General features: G+C 44.5%; 2 protein-coding genes across 2 annotated transcripts in view; both read right to left on the bottom strand.

Moving 5' to 3' along the window:
- Window positions 1–771: 771 nt before the first annotated feature.
- On the bottom strand, window positions 772–1,767 carry LOC143745414 (trace amine-associated receptor 7c-like). Its single transcript, XM_077237519.1, has one exon. It carries the CDS (start codon window positions 1,765–1,767, stop codon window positions 772–774), a length of 996 nt encoding a protein of 331 aa, XP_077093634.1.
- A 925-nt stretch (window positions 1,768–2,692) lies between these two features.
- mpc1 (mitochondrial pyruvate carrier 1) overlaps window positions 2,693–20,731 on the bottom strand; it is a 320,247-nt gene continuing 302,208 nt past the window's right edge. The window contains exon 5 of the mRNA XM_077237603.1: window positions 2,693–2,702. The gene's annotated coding sequence lies outside the window, so the exon portion shown is untranslated. The remainder of the gene's footprint in view (window positions 2,703–20,731) is intronic.

The following is a 20,731-nucleotide window of genomic DNA, read 5'->3' as shown; positions in this document are numbered from 1 at the left end:
TCACTCATCAAAACAGAAATAAAGAAAGCTACAGACACACTGGGTTCCCAGTGTTTGGCATTGTTCACTGAATCATAACATCTTCTCCCTCAGAACTTTATAAAATGAAACTTGAAATATTTTTTCCAATATATATATTTGTATTATTCAGGAATGAAATGCACTACATTTAAAAGGTAACTACATTTTATGGAAACTTTTTGCAACATTAAATATTCTTAGATTAATGCATATTGCAAACTTTGGAGGATGAAATGCTTTTTTTAAATGTACATACTTAACACTGTAGAAATACAAAAAGCTTGTGTTTTAGCTTTTTTATAAGGCAAAAAACAGTCAGAAAACTGGAGGTATGAAGAGATTAATAATATTTATCAGTATCACATTACTATTACCCATCATCAATCATTTATTGGTTGGTCATTATGTGTTGTGAAAAATATATTGAACCTTATTTTCTTCTAATAAAGTATATTTCTTTAATTTAAAATAAAGATTATATTTGTAATAACTACTTTATTATGACAAATGTTACATTTTCTTTTAACATCTAACTTCCAAGCAGTTTTCATGTTCAGGCATAGTAAATGGAGCAGACAGTATCACTAACAAATATGCTCATAATATACATGTTAGACACCATATTCAAAAAACAGCTGTTACATGCCAACCAGTGTTCTATAAGGATGTGCTTAAAACAAAAAAAATATTTATAAATGATATTAATAAAGAATCATTATCTCATTCACATTTGCATGAGAGTGTAAATGATCATTTCTCCTCTGGGAACAGATTTAAGTATTCCGACGAAGGTCCAAATATTTTCTGTGTCAAAATATATTTTGCTGACAGTCTGAACCATCGATAAAACATTGCATATATAATTGGATTCATACACGAATTCATGCAAACAATCCAATACATTACATTAATTATAAGAGAGTCATTTTCGTTGTGCCCTAAAGAAAGACTAGTTAAATAGAATGGCATCCAGCAGAGAAGATAAACCAGTACTACAATCCCTAAGGTTCTTGCAGCCTTTTTTTCTGATTTGGCCTTTTTGTCTGTGACTGAATTTAAATGCTTAGCTTGATAGCTTGCTACAAGGCAGATTTTCACATATAAAGGAATAATTATACAACAAGGTGCCACTAAACAAACAATGGAATCTAGTATTATATTTTCCAACTTAACAGAAAGTATGCATTCTCCAATACATGTGTGGTTCATCTCTGGATACAGTAAAAATTCATACAACAGATAAAAATTATATATGAAGGATAATAACCAGTTTACAACAATTGAAACAACAGCTCTGTTATTATTGACTTTCATTGGATATCGCAAAGGGTCATTCACAGCAATGTATCGATCCACAGAAATAATAATCATATTACCAAGAGATGCTGTGAGAACCACATAAAGAATAAGAGGAAATATTGAGCAAAATATTTCTCCAAAGTACCAGCATGGCTCAATCAGTTTCATTCCCTGCACTGGCATGAGAATCAGTCCTGCGATCAGATCAGCCACTGCCAGAGAGAAGATCAGCACATTGGTGGGAGTGTGGAGCTGCTTGAAGTGCGAGATGGAGATGATCACCAACAGGTTCAGAAACACGGTGAACACTGATGTTACAGCGATGAAAATATACACAATAATGTACTCTGCTTCAGGTCGGATACTTCTTGTACAAGACAAATTGTTGTTTGGAAAGCAGTATTGGATTGTTTGATTGTCCATGTTTGTCACTCCCCGTTTGGACATTTCCATGATAGATTTAACTTGTAGAGTAGACTCCAAATGCTTGCCACTAATATGACTCACTTTTATATTTACGGAAACTCAGCGACCACCTCATTTTACCATGATGTTTGAATATTCAGCTATAAACCAACCCACTACCTCAATATTCATAGAACAGTTAGATCTAATCTGATCTGTATTGTAATTAACCTTTCATAAAAGACTGCACCTGAAAGCTTTTATATGGTTATACACATAATAGCAATTAAAGATGGAAGTTAAGTGAATTTTTAAAAATGTTTTATCCCAGTATAAGACCCATTGGAAGCACTGTATATATTCCGCAAAGTCACAGCTGGTTTTAGGATTATGTTCTGTTTCATCTTAAGCCGGATGCACACTGTGCGATTTTGGTCGCAATTTGGCCGTCTGAGACAAATTGAGCAAATTCTAAAAGAATCCTCTGTTCCTAGACTAAAATCTGAAGTCTTTGAACGTTAGTTTGACTTGTTCACCGACAGTCGATTAATGACCGTTGCAATCAAATTTTATCTCAGATGAAATTCTGGCAGTGTCAGAAGATTTGACTTACAGTCCTGCAGTGTGACTTCTCTTAAGATGACCATCAAATTGTCTTAGTTTTCAAAAACAAGCCGTGACCAAAATTAACATAAGAGATTTCTTTGTAACCACAATTTCTATCCCGCATGTAATGCACTCTGCGTGCATCTGTTTTTAACGCATCTTGACTGTCGTACAGTCTGACATTAATGACAACTGAGATCTTACAGTGATGATCATGTTCTTACAGTCTGACAAGCAACAATCGTAAAGGATGATAAAAAAATCGCACAGTGTACCCGCCTTTAGTTATCTTTCTGTTCAGTAACTGTTTTCCTGTTTTCCTTTCACCCAGTTCTCCTGATTTCCATTACACGAGAGTTGTTGAAAAGGCTCTCCAATGTGTACTAGATGTATAAAAGAGACACTAATGCCCCCTTGTGGCTAAGCGAATATTAGGTCAAGAGATTGAAGACGTGCATTAACGGAGCAGTTTAGTCATTGGGGCGTGGTCTATAGCGCATACAACGAGAAAGTTTGATGGAGTTATGCTGCTTGTTTTGATCAGTTTGACAGAGTGCGTTCATATACCAGTGAGTAATCTTTGTTCAGTTATTGATTACCTCTTGCGAGTTGTATTTCAAGTATTACTATTTTGATGTTAAACCGGTAATTTGATATCTTTTGATGTTACGAGGCATGCATTTGTTTATTGCATCGCAGAGATTATCTGAGGTAAATACATGTAGAAGAGAGTTAAATATCTATCTGTGAGCATATAATCTCAAGTTCTAAGTAAAGTTGAGTATGTATATAGGATTATTTATGATTGAATAGGGATATATGATGATCATATCATCTCTGTGCGATTACTTCTATTGAGATCACGTGTCAGAGAACGTGACACCATTCATTTGTGTTATTTGACTTTGTCCTTATAAGTTACGTGATTTATATTTGCATACCTGTGAGATATTGAGTCATTGCATACATAATATCACTAATAGTAGTATTTAGTGGGTACTATTAGCCAAATTTGATTACTCTAGATGTTACAATGTATGGATAACTTAGTACTGCAATGCTTACTTATGTTCTTCTGTGCATATAACCATATGAACAATGTTATCTTAAATATTGTTATTTCTATTTCATTTAGAACCACTACTATTTAACTGAGGCTGCAAATTACCACCCATTAAAGAGATATACGTCTCTGACCGGACGTCTTGTGACTGCTCATTTTCCACCAGAATATTAGATAGTCTTCATTATAAGAGTAGATGTTAAAACTTCATGCTGATTTGTACTCGGCTTTCGCCAAGATAAGCACCAACTAAGACGTAGCTTTACAGTAACCTATGCTTCTCCATCCATTTACGCTTCTTTCCAAATGGTGATGTGAACCTCCTTCTGCCTGGTGTTAAAAGCTGCAGTGTTTTTGCACACACAACGGCTGCAACCACAGTGCGGTCCCTTCAAGACAACCGTCTGGATTGAGCAGAGTAGGGGAGATCTCTAGGGTCTTCAAGTGGGCACCTTCCGTCCCACTGCGGACGTTAAAGCGGTCAGTGGCAACGGTTCCGTATGGCATACTACCGCAAAACATAATATCTGTCCAAACACCAATCCTCATTCACGCAAAATACACAGGAACGTAATAACTGTAATTAATATGCAAGCTATACAAATAAGTCAACAGAGTCATCAAATTTTCAAGAATTTTTCGAAACCGTAGCATGGCGGCCTGTACACAGTTAGCCAGACTCGTTCCGTCTCAACCACAGCCAGTTGCTGCTCCTCTCTGCTGCTTCAGATAAGTTATTTACTGTGCGACGCAACTCTTGGCCACTGAATCCGACGTCTCTGAGGAACCGGGTTTTGGATTGTTCCACAAATCCTCGACAACCCACTTCCACTGTATAAACCCGGACTCTCCATCCTCTCTGTTCTGCTTCAGTGGCCAGCTGAGCATACCGCAGTTTCTTCCTCTCATATGCCTCATCTACAGCATCCTCCCATGGCACTGTTAACTCTATCAGTTGAACAATGCGTGCTGATCCAGACCACAAAACAATATCTGGTCGTAGGTTAGTGGTGGCAATCTCAGGTGGAAAAATAAGCCGTTGATCAAGATCAGCCAGCATTTTCCAGTCCCTAGCAGCTTCCAGCAGTTGTCCTTGAGCGAGAATTGGTTTTAACACCTTTTCTCGGTGGTTGCTCGCCTGGGCGGAGGAATATTGTCTTCTGTGTGTAATGTTTTTCTAGAGCAGGCGGCAACTTATTGGTCATGTAACGCTTGTCTTCCAATGCTAAAGCCAAACATCAGAGAACTTGGTCATGGCGCCTGTGTTAATTATTGTTTCATTTCATTCACCTGTGCCCACTTAATTAACTCATTAGCTCATTTGTTTGCCCTTTTGTATATAAGCCAAGTTCTTTCTTTGTCCTGTATCGTTTGAGGTTTGTAGTAGTATGGTTTCTCCTGCATCTATCCTGTTCCCTTGTGACTAAAGTCTGTCTTCTAGAATTATTCCTGTTCCTAAGAAGCTCTATCTAGCACGTCACGTTAGAATATTTAGAATAGAATAGAATAGAATACAGGAGCAAAAAAGACGATGGAACGGGCTGAGCTACAGAAACTGGACGAAGATCATCTTCTCCTTTCCGTCAAACAGAAAGGTAGGCCTCTGGAGCAGTATGTGTAAGAGTTTCTGCATTACTACCAACTGGTAAGCTGGAGTACACATGCACTCAAAGCCTGTTTTTGGATGGGAATGGATGATGAGCTTTCAGTTTCTTTCTCCAGGTAAAGGCAGTGTATTCTTGGTTGATTGTATCAACTATGTCATTTGGCTTAATGGTTCTGATTTCGTTGTTGATGAAGTGAATGAGGACATTACAAGCTCTCGCCCAGTCCCATCCCGTAAATGGTTGGGCACTCTAGCAAAACCCAAGCCTGCATTCAAGAACTCCACAGTCCTTACCATCAAGACCTCTGCTCCAGAGTGCGCACTCGAGCTGTTCCAGTGAGAGAAATCCCGAGACTGTTACAGTGAGTGAAGTCCTAGAGTCCGTTCCAGTGAGAGAAATCCCAGGTCCTTTCCAGTGAGAGAAATTCCAGAGTACGTTCCAGTAAGAGAAATTCCAGAGTCCGTTCTAGTGTGGCAAATTCCCGAGTGTGTTCCTGTAAGAGAAATTCCTGAGTCCGTTCCAGTGAGGGAAATTCTAGAGCTCAATCCAGAGAGTGTTGCACTGTCCATAATGGATCTAGCATTTATGTGTTTTTGGGCAACACACAGATCCACTCCATAGCCTGAGCACAGTCAAGCATCGGCTCTGGCCCCTGAGCCTGCTCCAGTGTCGTCTCCAGCCAAGGATCCCACTCCAGAGTCCGCTCCTGTTCAAAAACTAGCTTGACAAGGGCACGCAGGCAAGATCCTCTCTGGCTCCCTGAACAGCCAACGCCTCTCTGGTCAACTGCACAGCCGGCAACCCATGGCTCCCTGCACTGCACTGCACTGCATGCCAGCACTGCCCTGGTCTTCTACCCATGATCATCTTAGTTTTTTTTGTGTTCTGTCTCTGTTTGCCTGGTTTCCTTTCACCCAGTTCTCCTGTGTTAATTATTGTTTTATCTCATTCAACTGTTTGCCTTTTTGTATATACTCCCTGAGTTCTCCTTCATTCTTTGTCCTGTATCATTTGACGTTTGTAGTAGTGTGGTTTCACCTCCATGTATACTGTTCCTTGAGTATTTGTGATTAAAGTCTGCCTTCTAGAATTATTCCGCTTTGTGTGAATATCTATCTACCATGTCATGTTACATCTGGTACTCTGAGTGATGTAACTCTTTGAAATTTTTTTTTTTTTTGCAACCAATGATTTACTGTCATCTCTATTAATGACACTTCTGTCTTTGTTAAGCTGGAATCTGAGTTGACGATTGTTTTTTTTTATTGTTGTTGCTAAAGTGACAGGAAGGGAAATATAACCAGTGTTGGGGAAGGTTACTCTATAAGTAATGCATGACAGTATCGTATTTCTGCCTAAAAAGTTACTAATTACATTATTTAGTTACTTTTTATGTAATGCAATTTCATTACTTTTTATCACATGCCTGAGGCTTGCTGTCTTCCAGGGCTTGCAGGTATTCTTTTTTTGCAAGTGTTTAATGCTGAAAATGTCATAGCCTGTATAATACACACCAGTTTCTTTTAAATTTGATTATATTCAGAGAGCTTAGAATATTTCCTGACCCAAAGAGTGGAGTGTTAATTTCGTTAACGAAAACTATGACGAAAAATGTTCGTTGACGACCTTTTTTTCCCTAAGACAAGACGATTGGAGACGACACACATGTCATTAAACGATAACTGTGACTAAAAAACTGGGTTAAAAAAACCACTTGTTTTTGTCGAATAAAGTAGACGACAACACATTACAGTCAGACTGTGTTTGCGAGCGTTCATGCTTACGGTTGCCAGATTTCAATTATTTAAACTCCCAGTCAGAGCTTTTATGGTAAAGTAACAAGTTTTTTACCCGTTCTTTTCAATAGTATCTGGCAACCATGCGCGTGCTCTCTCTACACTGCTGAAGAAGCAGTGAATTGCGAAGAGCGAAGCGAAGAGTTCAGCGATCTTCATTTGAGATTTTCTACTTAAATTAAAGTGTCATTCAGTCAGTCTTTTTTCTGTCACAAGCCGCTTGCATGGTTTGTGTGACTAAGTCTGCGATCAAAATGTAGGCTGATATCCAGCAGTGTTTTTAATGTTGATCATATTATACGAGCAAACATGCAATGTTTCCTGAATATCCACATGATTTCAAACCTGACATCGATTTTATACAACAGTTCAACAAACAAAAGGGTAACATTAAGTGGTTTACTAAATTTAAAACAATATTGTCAGTAGGCTTATTGCTCTATTTTGCAACGAAAATGATTGGTGATTCGTGAACGAATCTGTGGCTTTGAACGAATCGTGAGATTCAATGACCCGTTCATTAATACGGCGGCTGCGTCCGAAATCGCATACTCTCTTGAGTAGGTACTTATTTTGAATTTGAGTAATTGCTTCAGGGCTGCTAAAAAAGTATTTTCTATATAGAATCATATGCACACCATAACTCGCTGGTAGTAATAGGTCATCCAGGTACTTTTTTGCCTACTCTTTTATCAGTACTGTGATTTTGGAAGTATGGCTTTTGTCACATACTGTTTTTCGTCTACTATATAGTAGGGAAGTATGCGATTTCGGAAACAGCTGGTCACTTGCTTCGTTAATGAATGAATTAATGACTCGATGAATAACTCATAAAGACAGTGACTTACCGCCACCTACTGGTGATTTTAATTTAATATTGAAAGTATCACTTTGTTTTTACCATCATTGCATATTTATTGAATATTGTTTTATTTAAAGCATTATTTATTCTATAAAAGTATTTTTAAAGGTAAGAATTCAACTGTAAAAATCGATTAAAGCGGGCAAATATTGTCCCTCAATGGAAAAGGTGTGACTGCAGTCTAAGTGGAAGAGTACCAGGGGATAGGCTTCTCTAAAAAACTGGAACTAAGTAAAAGGGATATGCAGAATTGCACTAGTGCTGCTCCTAAAGAGTGCAATGCCAATACAGCCTGTTACCTTGATTCAAATTTCTCATAAGCTTAATTGAACTGGCCTAGAGAGAAAAATTGTAATGACATTTTTTGTCTACAGACTACAGTACATATAAAATAGCTACCAAAATGAATGTCGGTATCTGCAGTTTGACTAAAAGTAATGAAAAAGTTGACAAAAAATGCAATGACTTTTCGTCAACTAAAACTAGACTAAAACTATGAAGGACAAAATGACTAAAATGTGACTAAGAACAATAAGCATCTTCGTCTGAAGATGAAGATTAAGACTAAATCAAAAATGGCTGCCAAAATTAACACTGCAAGAGTGATGCACGCCATACATAAGTCCTTACAGGTAACATTAAAGGTTATTACTGACACAGTTATGTTCAGTTCCCTTTCGTTGTCACTCCGAGTTACGTCGGATGACGACGAATGGGGTTTCGCTTAGAACACCTATCGACTTCGAGTATTACAAAACGAGCCAATGGCAAAGAAATGCGATGGGTCTGCGGAATTTGCATAGCGTATCTCCGCCTTACCTCGTGGGTATAAAAGGAGGACGCCGGCAACATGCAGATATGTTTTCGCTTCGGAGCCAAGAGTATCTCTTCACTCCACAGCCATTCCTGACTTTTTAAAGACGGCAGGCCCGTGCATTTCTGGTTGCAGTTGACTAATTTCCGATTTTGATGGGCATATTCTCTTCTCTGCGTGCTTGGGCTTGATCACGCTAGAGCAGCGTTTGTGGATGACTCACGTTCTCCCCGCGGGAACGTGACCATCAAGTCATTACGGTCGAGACTCAATGATCTCGTTAGAGAGATAGTCCCCTCATCCACACCCCGATCTAACACTCTCCACGTGAGGTGCTACTTCGGCTGGTGGCCAGGGTGACCTGAGGGTGATGGTGTGGAACAAAGGCGCCTAATATCTGTCCGTGCCCCACGCCCCCCTCTTTATTGACCCAAACCATGGACGATCACGGGACGCCCGTGGTCCCGTCGTCGGACCCCCCGCGGGTTTCCTATGACGTTCCAGAATTGGATCTGTTGTCCATCGCAGCATCACAGGGCGAGCTAGAATTTTCAGGAAGTGAAGATTTGACAGTGCTGCCACTTTCGGGTGTGCAAATGGCATTTGTCGAGTCAGATCCTGAGATGACGGCCATGCTTTCTCGGGCCGCCGCGAGCGTCGAACTAGAGTGGGACTGTGCGAACCACCCTGTACTGTGCGTTCGCTGCTGCACGATTGGTTTTTGGGTGTGGCCGCTGACACCTGTCGACGTCCACTCCAATACCTTTCTTCCCTGATGTGCATCAGGAGATGCAGGCCCCAGGTGCTCTTGGACATGCAGGAGGGTAGGACTGACCCAGGGCTCTTCATCGAGCTGCGCGCCGCCACTGACCTTGATCACCGAGCGACGGAAGTGGCCACACGCTCCCTGGGTCAGGTGATGTCCACCATTCAAGCCTGTGGCTTAACCTGTCCGATGTGCAGGATGTCCGGCGGACCCGTCTGCTCGACACCCTCATATCCCAGGTCGGCCCTTCGGCGTTGCGTTTGAGGGCTGTACAACAGTTCTCAACCGCCCATGAGCAGACTGAGGCATATTCTGTCCCGACGGCCCTGCCGTCCGCTCAGATCCCTCAGTCTGCCCACCGCCGAAGGCCCCCTCCTGCAGGGGGACGCCACTGCCCTCTCCAGCCCCGCCCCTCGCTATACGCCGGGTTAAGCGGCGCTCTTGAGACTGGCTGCTCAGAGATGGGACTGAGTTCTTTCCAGGAGCTGGTAGCAGGGCCACTCCTTTCCCCGGTGGAGGGCCGGGGAAGAATCCGTATTCTCAGAAAGAACTGACTCTCCCGTCTCTGAGCACACAGAGTTCTCGGACGACACGGTGCGCCGCCCCCGAGCCGAGAACCCTTTGTCCCCCTCTGTCTCAGAGCCGGATGACATTGCGTGCCGTCCCCGGACTGTACCGCTCTCATCCCCCTCTGTCGCCAGACCCCTGGCAGAGCAGGGCCCCGCAGAACGCTGGTCCTTCCCTGGCCTCCTGTGTCAGGGTGCGGTTATGACCGTGCCCCCACACCGGGCCGCTATTCCGTCCATGTCCGTGCCGGTCATTCCGCTTCCCTGCACCACCGTGGGGACGTCTGTGGTTCGCGTGACTCCGCTGGCACAGTTGTTGGGAGCCTGGCTAGAGCTTTCCAATCTGTTCCGCTGGGTCGCACAACCATCGGCTAGGCAGTGCGATTCAGTTCGCACGGTCGCCTTTGGGGAGTCCGCTCCAATATGGTCGGTGGCTATGCCCCTATCATGAGAGCGGAGGTTGCTACCCTACTGGCGAAGGGTCCGATCGAGACTGTCCCTCCAGCCGAAATGAGGTCCAGGATTTACAGCCCCTACCTCATTGTCCCGGAGAAATCCGTTGGGTTACGGCCAATCCTGGACCTGCGCATCTGAACCGCCCCTTCACAGGCTGCCGTTCAAGATGCTCCTGGCCAAACGCATTTCCGAATGTGTGCGGCCACAGGATTGGTTTACAGCGATCGACCTGAAGGACGCCTACTTTTATGTCTCCGTTCTCCTTCGACTCAGACCGTTTGCTGTCAGGGGGCGCGCATATCAGTATGCTGTTCTCCCATTCGGGCTGGCCCTGTCTCCTAGCGCCTTCACAAAGGTTGTTTGTGAACAACCTCCAACAAATTCCTCCATGGGAACACGGGGTTCGCATCCTGAACTATCTCGGCGACTGGCTATCCTAGCTCACTCTCAAGACCAGGGTTGTGAACACAGGGACCCAGTGCTCCGGCACCTAGCTCGTCTCGGCCTTCGGCTCAACTGGGAAAAGAGTAAACTATGCCCCGTGCAGAGGATCTCTTTTCTCGGTATTGCCTTGGTCGCCTTCTCCACTCAGCCACTACTGGCTTGCCTGAGTCAATCAAGTGCAAGAGTGCGGTTCCACTGAAGTTTTTTCAGAGGCTCCTGGGGCATATGGCATCCGCAGCCGCAACATCGCCGCTCGGATTGCTCATATGAGATCGCTTCAGCTTTGGCTTCGCGACCGAGTCCCGCGGTGGGCATGGCAACACGGCACCTTCCGAGTACCAGTTACTCCATCAGACCTGCCATCAGACCTTCACCCTGTGGTCGAACCTCAGTTTTCTACGGGCCGGAGTGCCCCTGGAACGAGCTTCCCGGCATGTTGTTGTAACGACAGATGCCTCCACCATGGGCTGGGGCACCGTGTGCGATGGACGTGCTGCCGCGGACTCCTGGACAGGACCCCAGCGTCTTTGGAATGTCAATTGCCTCGAGTTGCTGGCTGTACGTCTTGCTCTGCGCCGCTTCCGGGCCGTGCTCAAGGGTATATGCGTTTCCCCCAGTGAGCCTTCTTGCGCAGACCTTGCGCAAGGTCAGGGAGGATGAGGAGCAGTTCATTCTGGTTGCGTTACACTGCCCCACCCGGACCTGGTTCTCTGAACTTGTTCTCCTCGCGACAGCACCTCCCTGGCTGATCCCTCTGAGGAAGGACCTCCTTTCTCAGGGACGGGGCACCCTATGGCACCCATGTCCCGATCTTTGGAACCTCCACGTGTGGCTCCTGGAAAGGTCGAGGCAGGTTTGAGTACCCTAGCACCACCGGTGGTGGCTACCATCACTTCCACTAGAGCATTGTCCACGAGACATGCCTATGAGTTGAAGTGGAACCTCTTGGTCAACTGGTGCTCTTCTCACCGTGAAGACCCCCGGAGATGTTCGATCAGTGTCGTGCTTTCCTTCCTACAAAATGGGTTGGAGCGAAGGCTGTCTCCTTCCACCCTAAAAGTCTATGTCGCCGCCATTGCCGCACAGCAAAACTTTGTTGAAGGTAAGTCCTTGGGAAAGCAAGACTTGATCGTCAGGTGCCTGAGAGGAGCAAGGAGACTGAATCCTCCTCTCGTTCCCTCTTGGGACCTCTCAGTGGTGTTAACTGCCCTGCAGAGTGCTCCCTTTGAGCCTCTGCAATCAGTGGAGCTTAAGTTCCTGTCAATGAAGACAGCGCTCCTGGTTGCACTGGCCTCCATCAAGAGGGAAGGGGACCTGCACGCATTCTCCGTTTGACGAAGCGTGCCTGGAATTCGGGCCGGCTTACTCTCACGTGATCCTGAGACCCCGGTCTGGATATGTGCCCAAGGTTCCTACCACTCCCTTTCGGGACCAGGTGGTGAACCTGCAAGCGCTGCCCATGGAGGAGGCAGACCCAGTCTTGGCACTGCTCTGTCCAGTACGTGCTCTCCGCACCTTCGCAATTTCAGGACCTCAGACAAGCTCTTTGTCTGTTATGGTGGGAAGCTGAAGGGAAAGGCTCTCTCCAAGCATAGGTTGTCTCACTGGATAGTGGACGCCAGTGCTTTGGCACACCAACAGCAAGGTCGGCCGTGCCCCCTTGGTGTGACTGCCCACTCGGCCGGAGTGTGGCGTCCTCTTGGGCTCTAGCGCATGGCGCCCCGCTAACAGACATCTGCAGAGCTGCAGGCTGGGCAACACCGAACACATTCGCCAGATTCTACAATCTCCGAGTGGAGCCAGTGTCCTCTCATGTACTCGCTTCAACCAGCTAGTACTGGACCTGCTCAGGTGTCTTCGCTTGCTCGCCGTTCCACTCCACGAACTGGATACGTTCGATATTCTCCTCAGGTGAGCTTCCCCGAAAGCCCTGAGTTCCTCCAGCACTCCTGACGTCGGCACCAGTGTCTATTGCCTGCGCGTCGGCTAGGTGCTGTTGTGGTTTTCAATCTTTTCTGAAAAATAACTTCGCAGAGATCTTTGATGCCAGAGATAATTAGACTTTATTTTCGAACGCCGTCCCGTTCCATAGAACGGCGCTCTAACGCTCTGGCCCTCCGGCCCACTGGCCCCCTGGCCTTCCAGCGCGCTCCCGAGTATATTTTGGTTCAGAGTTATATACATACATCTTCTTCCAAAGAAGGTAACACACCCTATAGATAGTTTTGGGTAAAGGTCTTTTACCATGTGACTTCTCAGAATAGAATTTTCTGTAGCAAACAACATTCCATTCAAGGTCTTTCACATACACAGAGGAAATCCAAAGTCACAGACAGAAGAAATAATTGTGTCCAAATATATAGCAAAATGACTTGTTTTCTAAATAATAAAATCTTCAACATTCCCTCCTCTGAGGCTTATTAAGCCTCACATTCACTATCCTTTTCCTGAGTGTAGTTTCAAAATCCAGCTCCCTCAGTTATGCTACCTAGTGACTCAATTTGAGTCACCCATTCTCCTTTCCAATTACTAGATTAAGCCACCACACTCCGGAGGAGCACTCGAGCCAAACATCTTCTTCCATACATTTTTATTTCTTTTAGTTGTTCTTTCTTTTTTGTTTAATGGAAAAAGTAAAAGACTCGAGTTCTCCCTAATCAGACAAACTTAAACATTGTTATGTGTGTGTATACATTTGTTCTTGCATTGCATGTTATTGTCACAGTTATGTAGAGTATATCAAACATAAAAGTCTCTTATACTATTGAAAGTTTTCTTGCGGTGTAGATATGCTCTTGGGTCTGGCTTATCAATCATCTTCTTCGTCCTCAATTCCTCATTTACTGGAATCAACATCCAGGGTTTGTAAATATCAATTTGGTTGCCCTCTCAAATTAGTTTTCATTATCTTTTTTCCGCATTTTCATTCGTTTAGCCGTGGTTTTCCAACTAGTGATCTCAATATGTAAAGTATACAACAGAATAATAACCCACTTTCAATATCCCTAATTGAGCAAACCTTAATTTTCCAAACTTTTCATTAAGTTTTCCTTAACTTCTGCTCTTAAGTTTTTCTTGACTCAATCGTAATCGCTAAATTTTCCTCCCTGCGCAATATTATTTAGTAAAAGTGCAACACTGATCACCAAACATAAGTCATTCTACTTTTTTCACATTATGCATTTTTATTCTACTTGATCCATATGACTATTAATTCAGAATATGGCTGGGTAAACATAATTCTCTCATTTTTATCACTTCTTATGAGAGAATATCATTTCTTAAATTCGAAGAATCCATCTTTTAGTCAGTCAATTTTAGTGAACAGAACACTTTACACCTATCTAATAAATTGCAATACATTTCACTTACTGTCTGTTTTATTACCAAATTTGACCTTTTTAATCTCGCGTGTTGCTTCTCATTCTCATTGTAGCTCCTCAGTTCAAGACTAAACTGAATACATTTTCTTCTTTTCTACTAATTTCTAAATAAGCTATCATGAATAAACTAATTATGTCTCATGTAATCACTCTAACTAAGAAAGCTTCAGAGCAATGTTACATTTATCGCATAAAAGTCATTCAATAAACTCATTAGACAATTAGAAAAATAACTGTAGCAAATAACTTTTTGCACTCTTACATATTCCTTATATGTACATTTCTTTTTCTTTATATCTAACAATCTAAAAGTTTGTCTATTAACCATTTAAACCATTAGCATTATAACTTAATTATTATTAAAACTTCCTTGTATTCGTATTCAATTTATTTTCAATCTTCAATACTTCTGTTTAGTTGACATATAATCTGACCTTATTTCTGATAGATTTTCAATCTAAGGATTACTTCTCTGTCAGAGATTTAATTTCTGTTCCTGCCCCTCCTCCGCTGATTTCATTGCTTTTACCCATCTATATCATGTCCACATAATCCATTACCAAGTGTTTTAATAGTTCTTCTGGTATACTGATATATGGCCTATTTTTGTCGCTGTTCTTTTCTTAAATTTGTTTTTGCCACAAATTTCACAAAACCTTGCAAAAATGCCTTTTAATTTAAAATGCCTTTAATTTTATCTTCATTTTAATTTTTAATTTCCTTACCTTACTCCCGCCTTTGCGCACTGGTTTAATACCATTGCGCATCTGGACTGAGAATATTCAAAAGTATTCATTGGTTCAACAATCTGTCCTTCATGTGAATGCCAAATATCTATTTTTGACCCCCCTCTGGTGCCATTTAGATTGTTCACAAGGGCCTGTTAGTTATTGGATTTCAATAAGTTCTTGTAAGTCTATAAACTTTCTATACTTTCTATCAAGCACTACTTGATATCATTTTAACTAATCAATTGCATTTTGAATCAAATTGTATTCTTATCAATTAAAATTAAAATTTAATATTTGTTAATACTTGCTTTAATTTCAACTGTAGCCTTAAATTAATTAAGTATACCCTTGTATTGACAAATTGCATCTGAGTACCCATTAAGCTTTATTTAAAAGTTCTTTTTAGTTCAAATTTTTTCCTTCATGAATTGTCTTAATTCCCATTATGCTATATCAATTTCTTAAATTAATTGTTAACATTATTTTAGTTTCTTTTCTTTTTTTCATTATCATTGTTTTCTATGTTGCATTAATATATTTTTCTCTTCAATCATTTTTGTTTTGGTGGGGTTATTATTAAGTTGCTACTGAATCTATTCAAGGGCTGAACATTCATTCGTAGGAAAGTTGGTTGATGTTGACTATTGTTTGAGCTTGTACTCATCTGTTTTGATTCTCTTCTTTGCACAGTTCCTCTCATTACTGTGTTTCTGGTCAAGTTTGTCTTCTTTTTCCATTCATGATTTGATCATTCTGTTAGTCTTGTCATCTTTACATCTTTCACCAGGGTGACTCTTGAGTCGTTTGTTGCAATGGACTCTTTTCTCTCATTGTCAGCATGTCCTTGATCCCTCACTTCAGTTGTGGGGGGTTGCTGAAGTCAGTTGGTGTATTTTAAGTTGAGAGACATGAACTCAAATGTCACTCTGTTGATCACTTCTTCTGAAATTACAAAGCACAGTTACTGGTTCCCTTTCGAGGGAACTCAACACTGCGCCGAGAATCGACACTTTGGGGACGCTCCCTTAGCGTGCGCCTGTGAAGTAAGAATGAAACTTATCCAATCCTGATTGGTGTTGCGTCGTGATGTAACATGTGACGGCATAACCGGATGCATAAAAGTGACGCTGACACACACACACATCAGCTTTAGCTCTTCAGCAAGCGCTCTCTGTGAAACTGTCTGTCTTATTTGGTGTTGTTTGTCTGTGCAAAGCTCTGTATTATGGCGAGTGAACAATACACTAAGTGTGTGCACCCCTGCCCAAGATAATATATATGCCACGAGTGGGGACACGCATCAGCTGTGTGTGTGTGTATTGTTTAGGGGCGCAGCACGCACTGTCAGCTCTCGAGAGGGCTGCCTGTGCACACTGTGAAGCACTTCCTATTAGAGTGCTGCGCTCCCGCTTGGCTATATTATTTCCTGATGATGGCCAGGCTCACGATCCCCGCGATTCGGGTCCCGCGTCCATTGAGGCGGCGCGACGGCTTAGATCGTGGAGATCGCAGAAGGATCTCGCGGATGAGAACGAGACTGCTGAGGCACCTTTTCTCTCATCATCCGCAGATTCTATGACACTCGTTCACGACGCAGAAGCCCGCAATGCGGCTTCTTCTGCCCGTGACGAGTGCCCAGTGCCCGAGCTATCTGTTTATAAGGAAGTAGATGTGCTCAGCATTGGGAACGAGCAACATGAGTCACACTCGCCGGCTTATGTTTCTGCTTATGTAGAGCTCGTGGAGGTTGTGATGCGTGCAGTGGCCAGACTAAATAAATATATAAATAAATAAATGTATATATATAAAATATTTGAGCTGGCCACAAAATAAGCAGGATGATCCCCGTCAAAATGAACTAGACGAGAGATTCCTGCAGCACCGTTCACAACCTCAGAGCCGGGGCTTACTGTTTTTCCCAGATCTTTATAAAAATATAAATATATATGTGTAGATCCTGGGAAAAACCCCATTCTTTAGGTATCTCACCACATTCATTATATGTTTATTCGAATGTGGTGGGTGCGAGAGAGTCGGGTTATGGCAAGTTGCCGCAGATGGAGGAAGCTTTAGCGTGCTATCTTTCTCCTGATCCGGCATCTTCACTTTAAGCCCCGGCGCTGCCCAACAAACCGTGCAGGGACACCTCTGCACTGGTTGGCTGGGCTTATATGGTGCAGGAAATCGATGTTGCTCTTCCGCCGTTAAAAACGTTTCGGGACACATCGGTTTCCAGCGAACTCAGGCTGCACTGTCCGCCCCACATTTTTGCGGCCAGGCAGCATTCGCGTTCGCCAATCGAGAATCTTTTTCGGTCCAGCCCTTCCGGAAACCCGCTTCAGGGGGTCGAGAACGAATCCCGATTAATACCCGAAGCCAGGCTCGAGAGCCTGGTTCCTTTGGTAAAATATTTAGAAAAGAAAAGGTCAGGCTGGTGCGTGCCTGCACTCTAGGTCGATTTTGCAGGCGTACCAGGCCGATCTTCTTAAAGATCTAAGTGAGGCAAATATTTCCTGTTGGCCGCTCCGCTATCTCCTTCTGGCCTGTTTTCCAACGTTGTCACTACAGTCGTTGACAGGTTTCAGGAAGCCAAAAAAAAAAAAAAAGAGAGCGTTGCCTCTAGAGGCCCTCCTGCGGGAGTTTGGCAAACAGAGGAAGCACTCTCAACCGAAGTCCTCCAGCCAGAAGGGTGACCTGAGGGCCGTCCTTCAGGCGAAGAGGTCCTAATTGTAGGACCTCTGAGGGTCCTCCGCTTAAGGAAGTCGAGAATAGTGCTCGGAAAACACCTGAGGCCAGTCTCGAGGGGCTGGTTCCCTTAGTAGATTTTGTAGAAGAATGGCAACGCCTTCCGAATATATCTCTATGGGTACAGATTGCAGTTCGGTGCCCGACCTCCCTAGTTTGCTGGGGTGGTACCAACTGCAGTGATTCCAGAACAGGCTCGGGTTATGGAACAAGAGGTACAGACTCTAATGGAATTTAGGGGCCATAGAATGTGTTCCCCTACCAGACAGGGAGTCCGGGTTTTACAGCCGTTACTTTATAGTTCCAAAGAAGGATGGCGGACTGAGGCCAATTTTAGATCTAGGGCTTTTGAATCGTTCTTTGAGGAGATTCAGGTTCAAAATGCTTACTATTCCCATTATCGTGAGCCATATCAGATCCGAGGACTGGTTTGTCACGATGGATCTAAAAGACTCTTATTTCATGTCTCAATCCTTCCATGTCACAGGAGGTTCCTGAGGTTGCTTTCGGGGGCGAAGCATACCAATATCGCGTTCTTCCGTTCGGCCTAGCACTCTCTCCCCGCACGTTCACAAAGTGTATGGATGCGGCTCTGGCTCCACTGAGGCTTCAGGGCATCCGTATACTGAATTACATCGGCGACTGGCTCATATTGGCCCAGTCTCGAGAAATGGCAGTTCGGCATCGAGATGTCGTCCTTGGCCACATTCAGAACCGGGGGTTGAGGCTCAACACTAAGAAAAATGTGTTGGACCCAGCTCAGAAGACTACTCTTCTGGGCGTGGTATAGAATTCGGTTACGATGCGGGCACGTATGTCTCCCGCTCGTATCGAATCCATCCTGGCCATGGTGTCCGGGATAAAGCTAGGCCAGGCCATCACTGTAAAGCAATTTCAAAGACTGCTGGGCCTCATAACAGCGGCATCCAACATAATTCCGTTGGGCCTGTTTCACATGAGGCCCCTTCAGTGGTGGCTCAAAGCCAAGGGTTTTTTCCCCAAGGGGAATCCGTTCCATAGAATAAAGGTTACGCGCAGATGCCTTCGTTCCCTATTAATATGGAAGAAACCTTGGTTCTTGTCCCAAGGGCTAGTGGTAGGGGCATCATGTCGCCCGGGAAACTGTTTCGACAGACGCTTCCCTCGCTGGCTGGGGCGCGGTCTCGGACGGCCGCTTTGCCAGGGGTCTGTGGCAGGACCATCATCATTCTTGGCATATAAATTGCCTAGAGATGTTGGCTGTGTTCAGGGCTCTGAGGAGCTTCCTCACAGACATCAAAGGTTACCACGTCTCAGTGGTAGCTTATCTAAACCGACAAAGAACACTCAGATCGCGCCCTCTATCCAGATTGGCGCATCAGATCATTTTATGGCCCCAAGGGAAAATATTATCTATAAGAGCAATATATGTCCCGGGGGATCTGAATCAGGGAGCGGACATCCTGTCGAGGCAGGGGCTGAGGCCCAGGGAATGGAGACTCCATCCAGAGGTGGTGGAGTTCATATGGCAGAGGTTTGGACCAGTGGAAGTGGATCTGTTTGCGTCTCGAGGGACGTCCATCCCACTGTCCACTTTGGTTCTCCCTCACTCATCCAGCCCCGCTGGGGTTGGATGCCATGGTACAGGCCTGGCCGAGGCTTCGCCTGTACGCTTTTCCCCCCGATCGCTCTGCTCCCGGGGGTCCTGGAGAGGGTCCGTCAGGAGAGCATCAGTCTTCTTCTGATAGCCCTGTTTTGGCCAGCCCGAGTATGGTTTTCAGACTTAATTTCACTCCTGATAGCTCCGCCATGGCAGATTCCTCTGAGGAGGGGTCTGTTGTCTCAGGCGGAGGGCACTATATTCCATCCTCATCCAGAGCTGTGGAAATTGTGGGTCTGGCCTCTGAGGGGGCTCAGTACCTAGATGCCGGTCTATCATCTGGGGTGGTCGAAACCATACTTATCTCTAGGGCTCCGTCTACTAGGAGATTATATGGCCTCAAGTGAAATATTTTTCTACTTGGTGTAGAGAACTTGAGTTAGACCCAGTTAACTGCCCAATGGCTTCAGTTCTGGAGTTTCTTCAAGATTGTTTCTCTGCGAATCTCTCCCCTTCCACACGTAGGGTGTACGTGGCTGCCATTGCGGCGTTCCATGCACCACTAAATGTTGGGCCTTTAGGGAGGCACCAACTGGTCATACTATTTCTCCATGGTATTGGAGGATGAGACCGACAGTCAGGTCCAGGGTTCCTTCCTGGGACCTGGCGGTGGTTCTCGAAGGGCTATCCCTGGCTCCCTTCGAATACCTCCAGTCGGCTTCGCCTAGGACCTCACGTTCAAGATAGCCTTTCTCTTAGCTATTTCTTTAAAGAGACTGGGAGATCTCCAAGCCCTGGCATTATCGCCAGTTTGCTTGGGGTGTGCCCCCGGCGGAGTTAAGGCCATCCTGCATCCGAGACCCAGCTATGTGCCTTAAGTGCAATTTATCATGGCTAGGTCCATGGTCCTAAAAGTATTTCATCCTCCACCTCATGTGTCGGCAGAAAAGGAGAGGTTCCTTGCTCTGCCAGTCAGAGTTCCGAGTATTACCTTGAGAGGTCCTCTTCTTGGAGGAGGTCGGACCTACTGTAGTGTGTTTTGGATCACCTATTAGGGGCTCCTAGCTATACAAACCATAAGTAGGCCTACAAGGTGCGGAATTTCCCTTCACCTTTGGCTGTTAGGGCTCATTCTACTAGAGGCATGGCGTCCTCTAGGGCCCTCCTTTCGGGAGTTCCCATCAAGGAGATCTGTGAGGCAGCCGGTTGGGCTACCCCACACACTTTTGTTAGGTTCTATAGTCTGCACCTCCCTAGTACGCTTGGCGCACACGTGCTCTCGTCCTAGCTGAGTGCCTGAATCAGTTTCACTCCGGGGCAGGCCTGTTTTCGGTGCGTGGCTTAGTGGGCATTCGTTCCCCAAAGTGTCGATTCTCGACGCAGTGTTGAGTTCCCTCGAAAGGGAACGTCTCGGGTTATGACTAACCCTTGTTCCCTGAGAAGGGAACGAGACACTGCGTCATCCTGCCACGCCCCTCGAGGCCTTAGAGCGTCTTGCTTCATCGCGGAGCTGATGTGTGTGTGTGTCAGCGTCACTTTTATGCATCCGGTTATGCCGTCACATGTTACATCACGACGCAACACCAAT

This window comes from Siphateles boraxobius, unplaced genomic scaffold (assembly GCF_051911475.1).
Source record: "Siphateles boraxobius isolate OS27281-9 unplaced genomic scaffold, OSU_SipBor_1 204, whole genome shotgun sequence".
NCBI classification, from domain to species: Eukaryota; Metazoa; Chordata; class Actinopteri; order Cypriniformes; family Leuciscidae; genus Siphateles; species Siphateles boraxobius.
This window is presented reverse-complemented; position numbering and strand designations above follow the sequence as displayed.

Excerpts from the sequence above, each read along its gene's own strand:
- LOC143745414 (XM_077237519.1), bottom strand. The coding sequence starts at position 1,767 with ATGTCCAAACGGGGAGTGACAAACATGGACAATCAAACAATCCAATAC.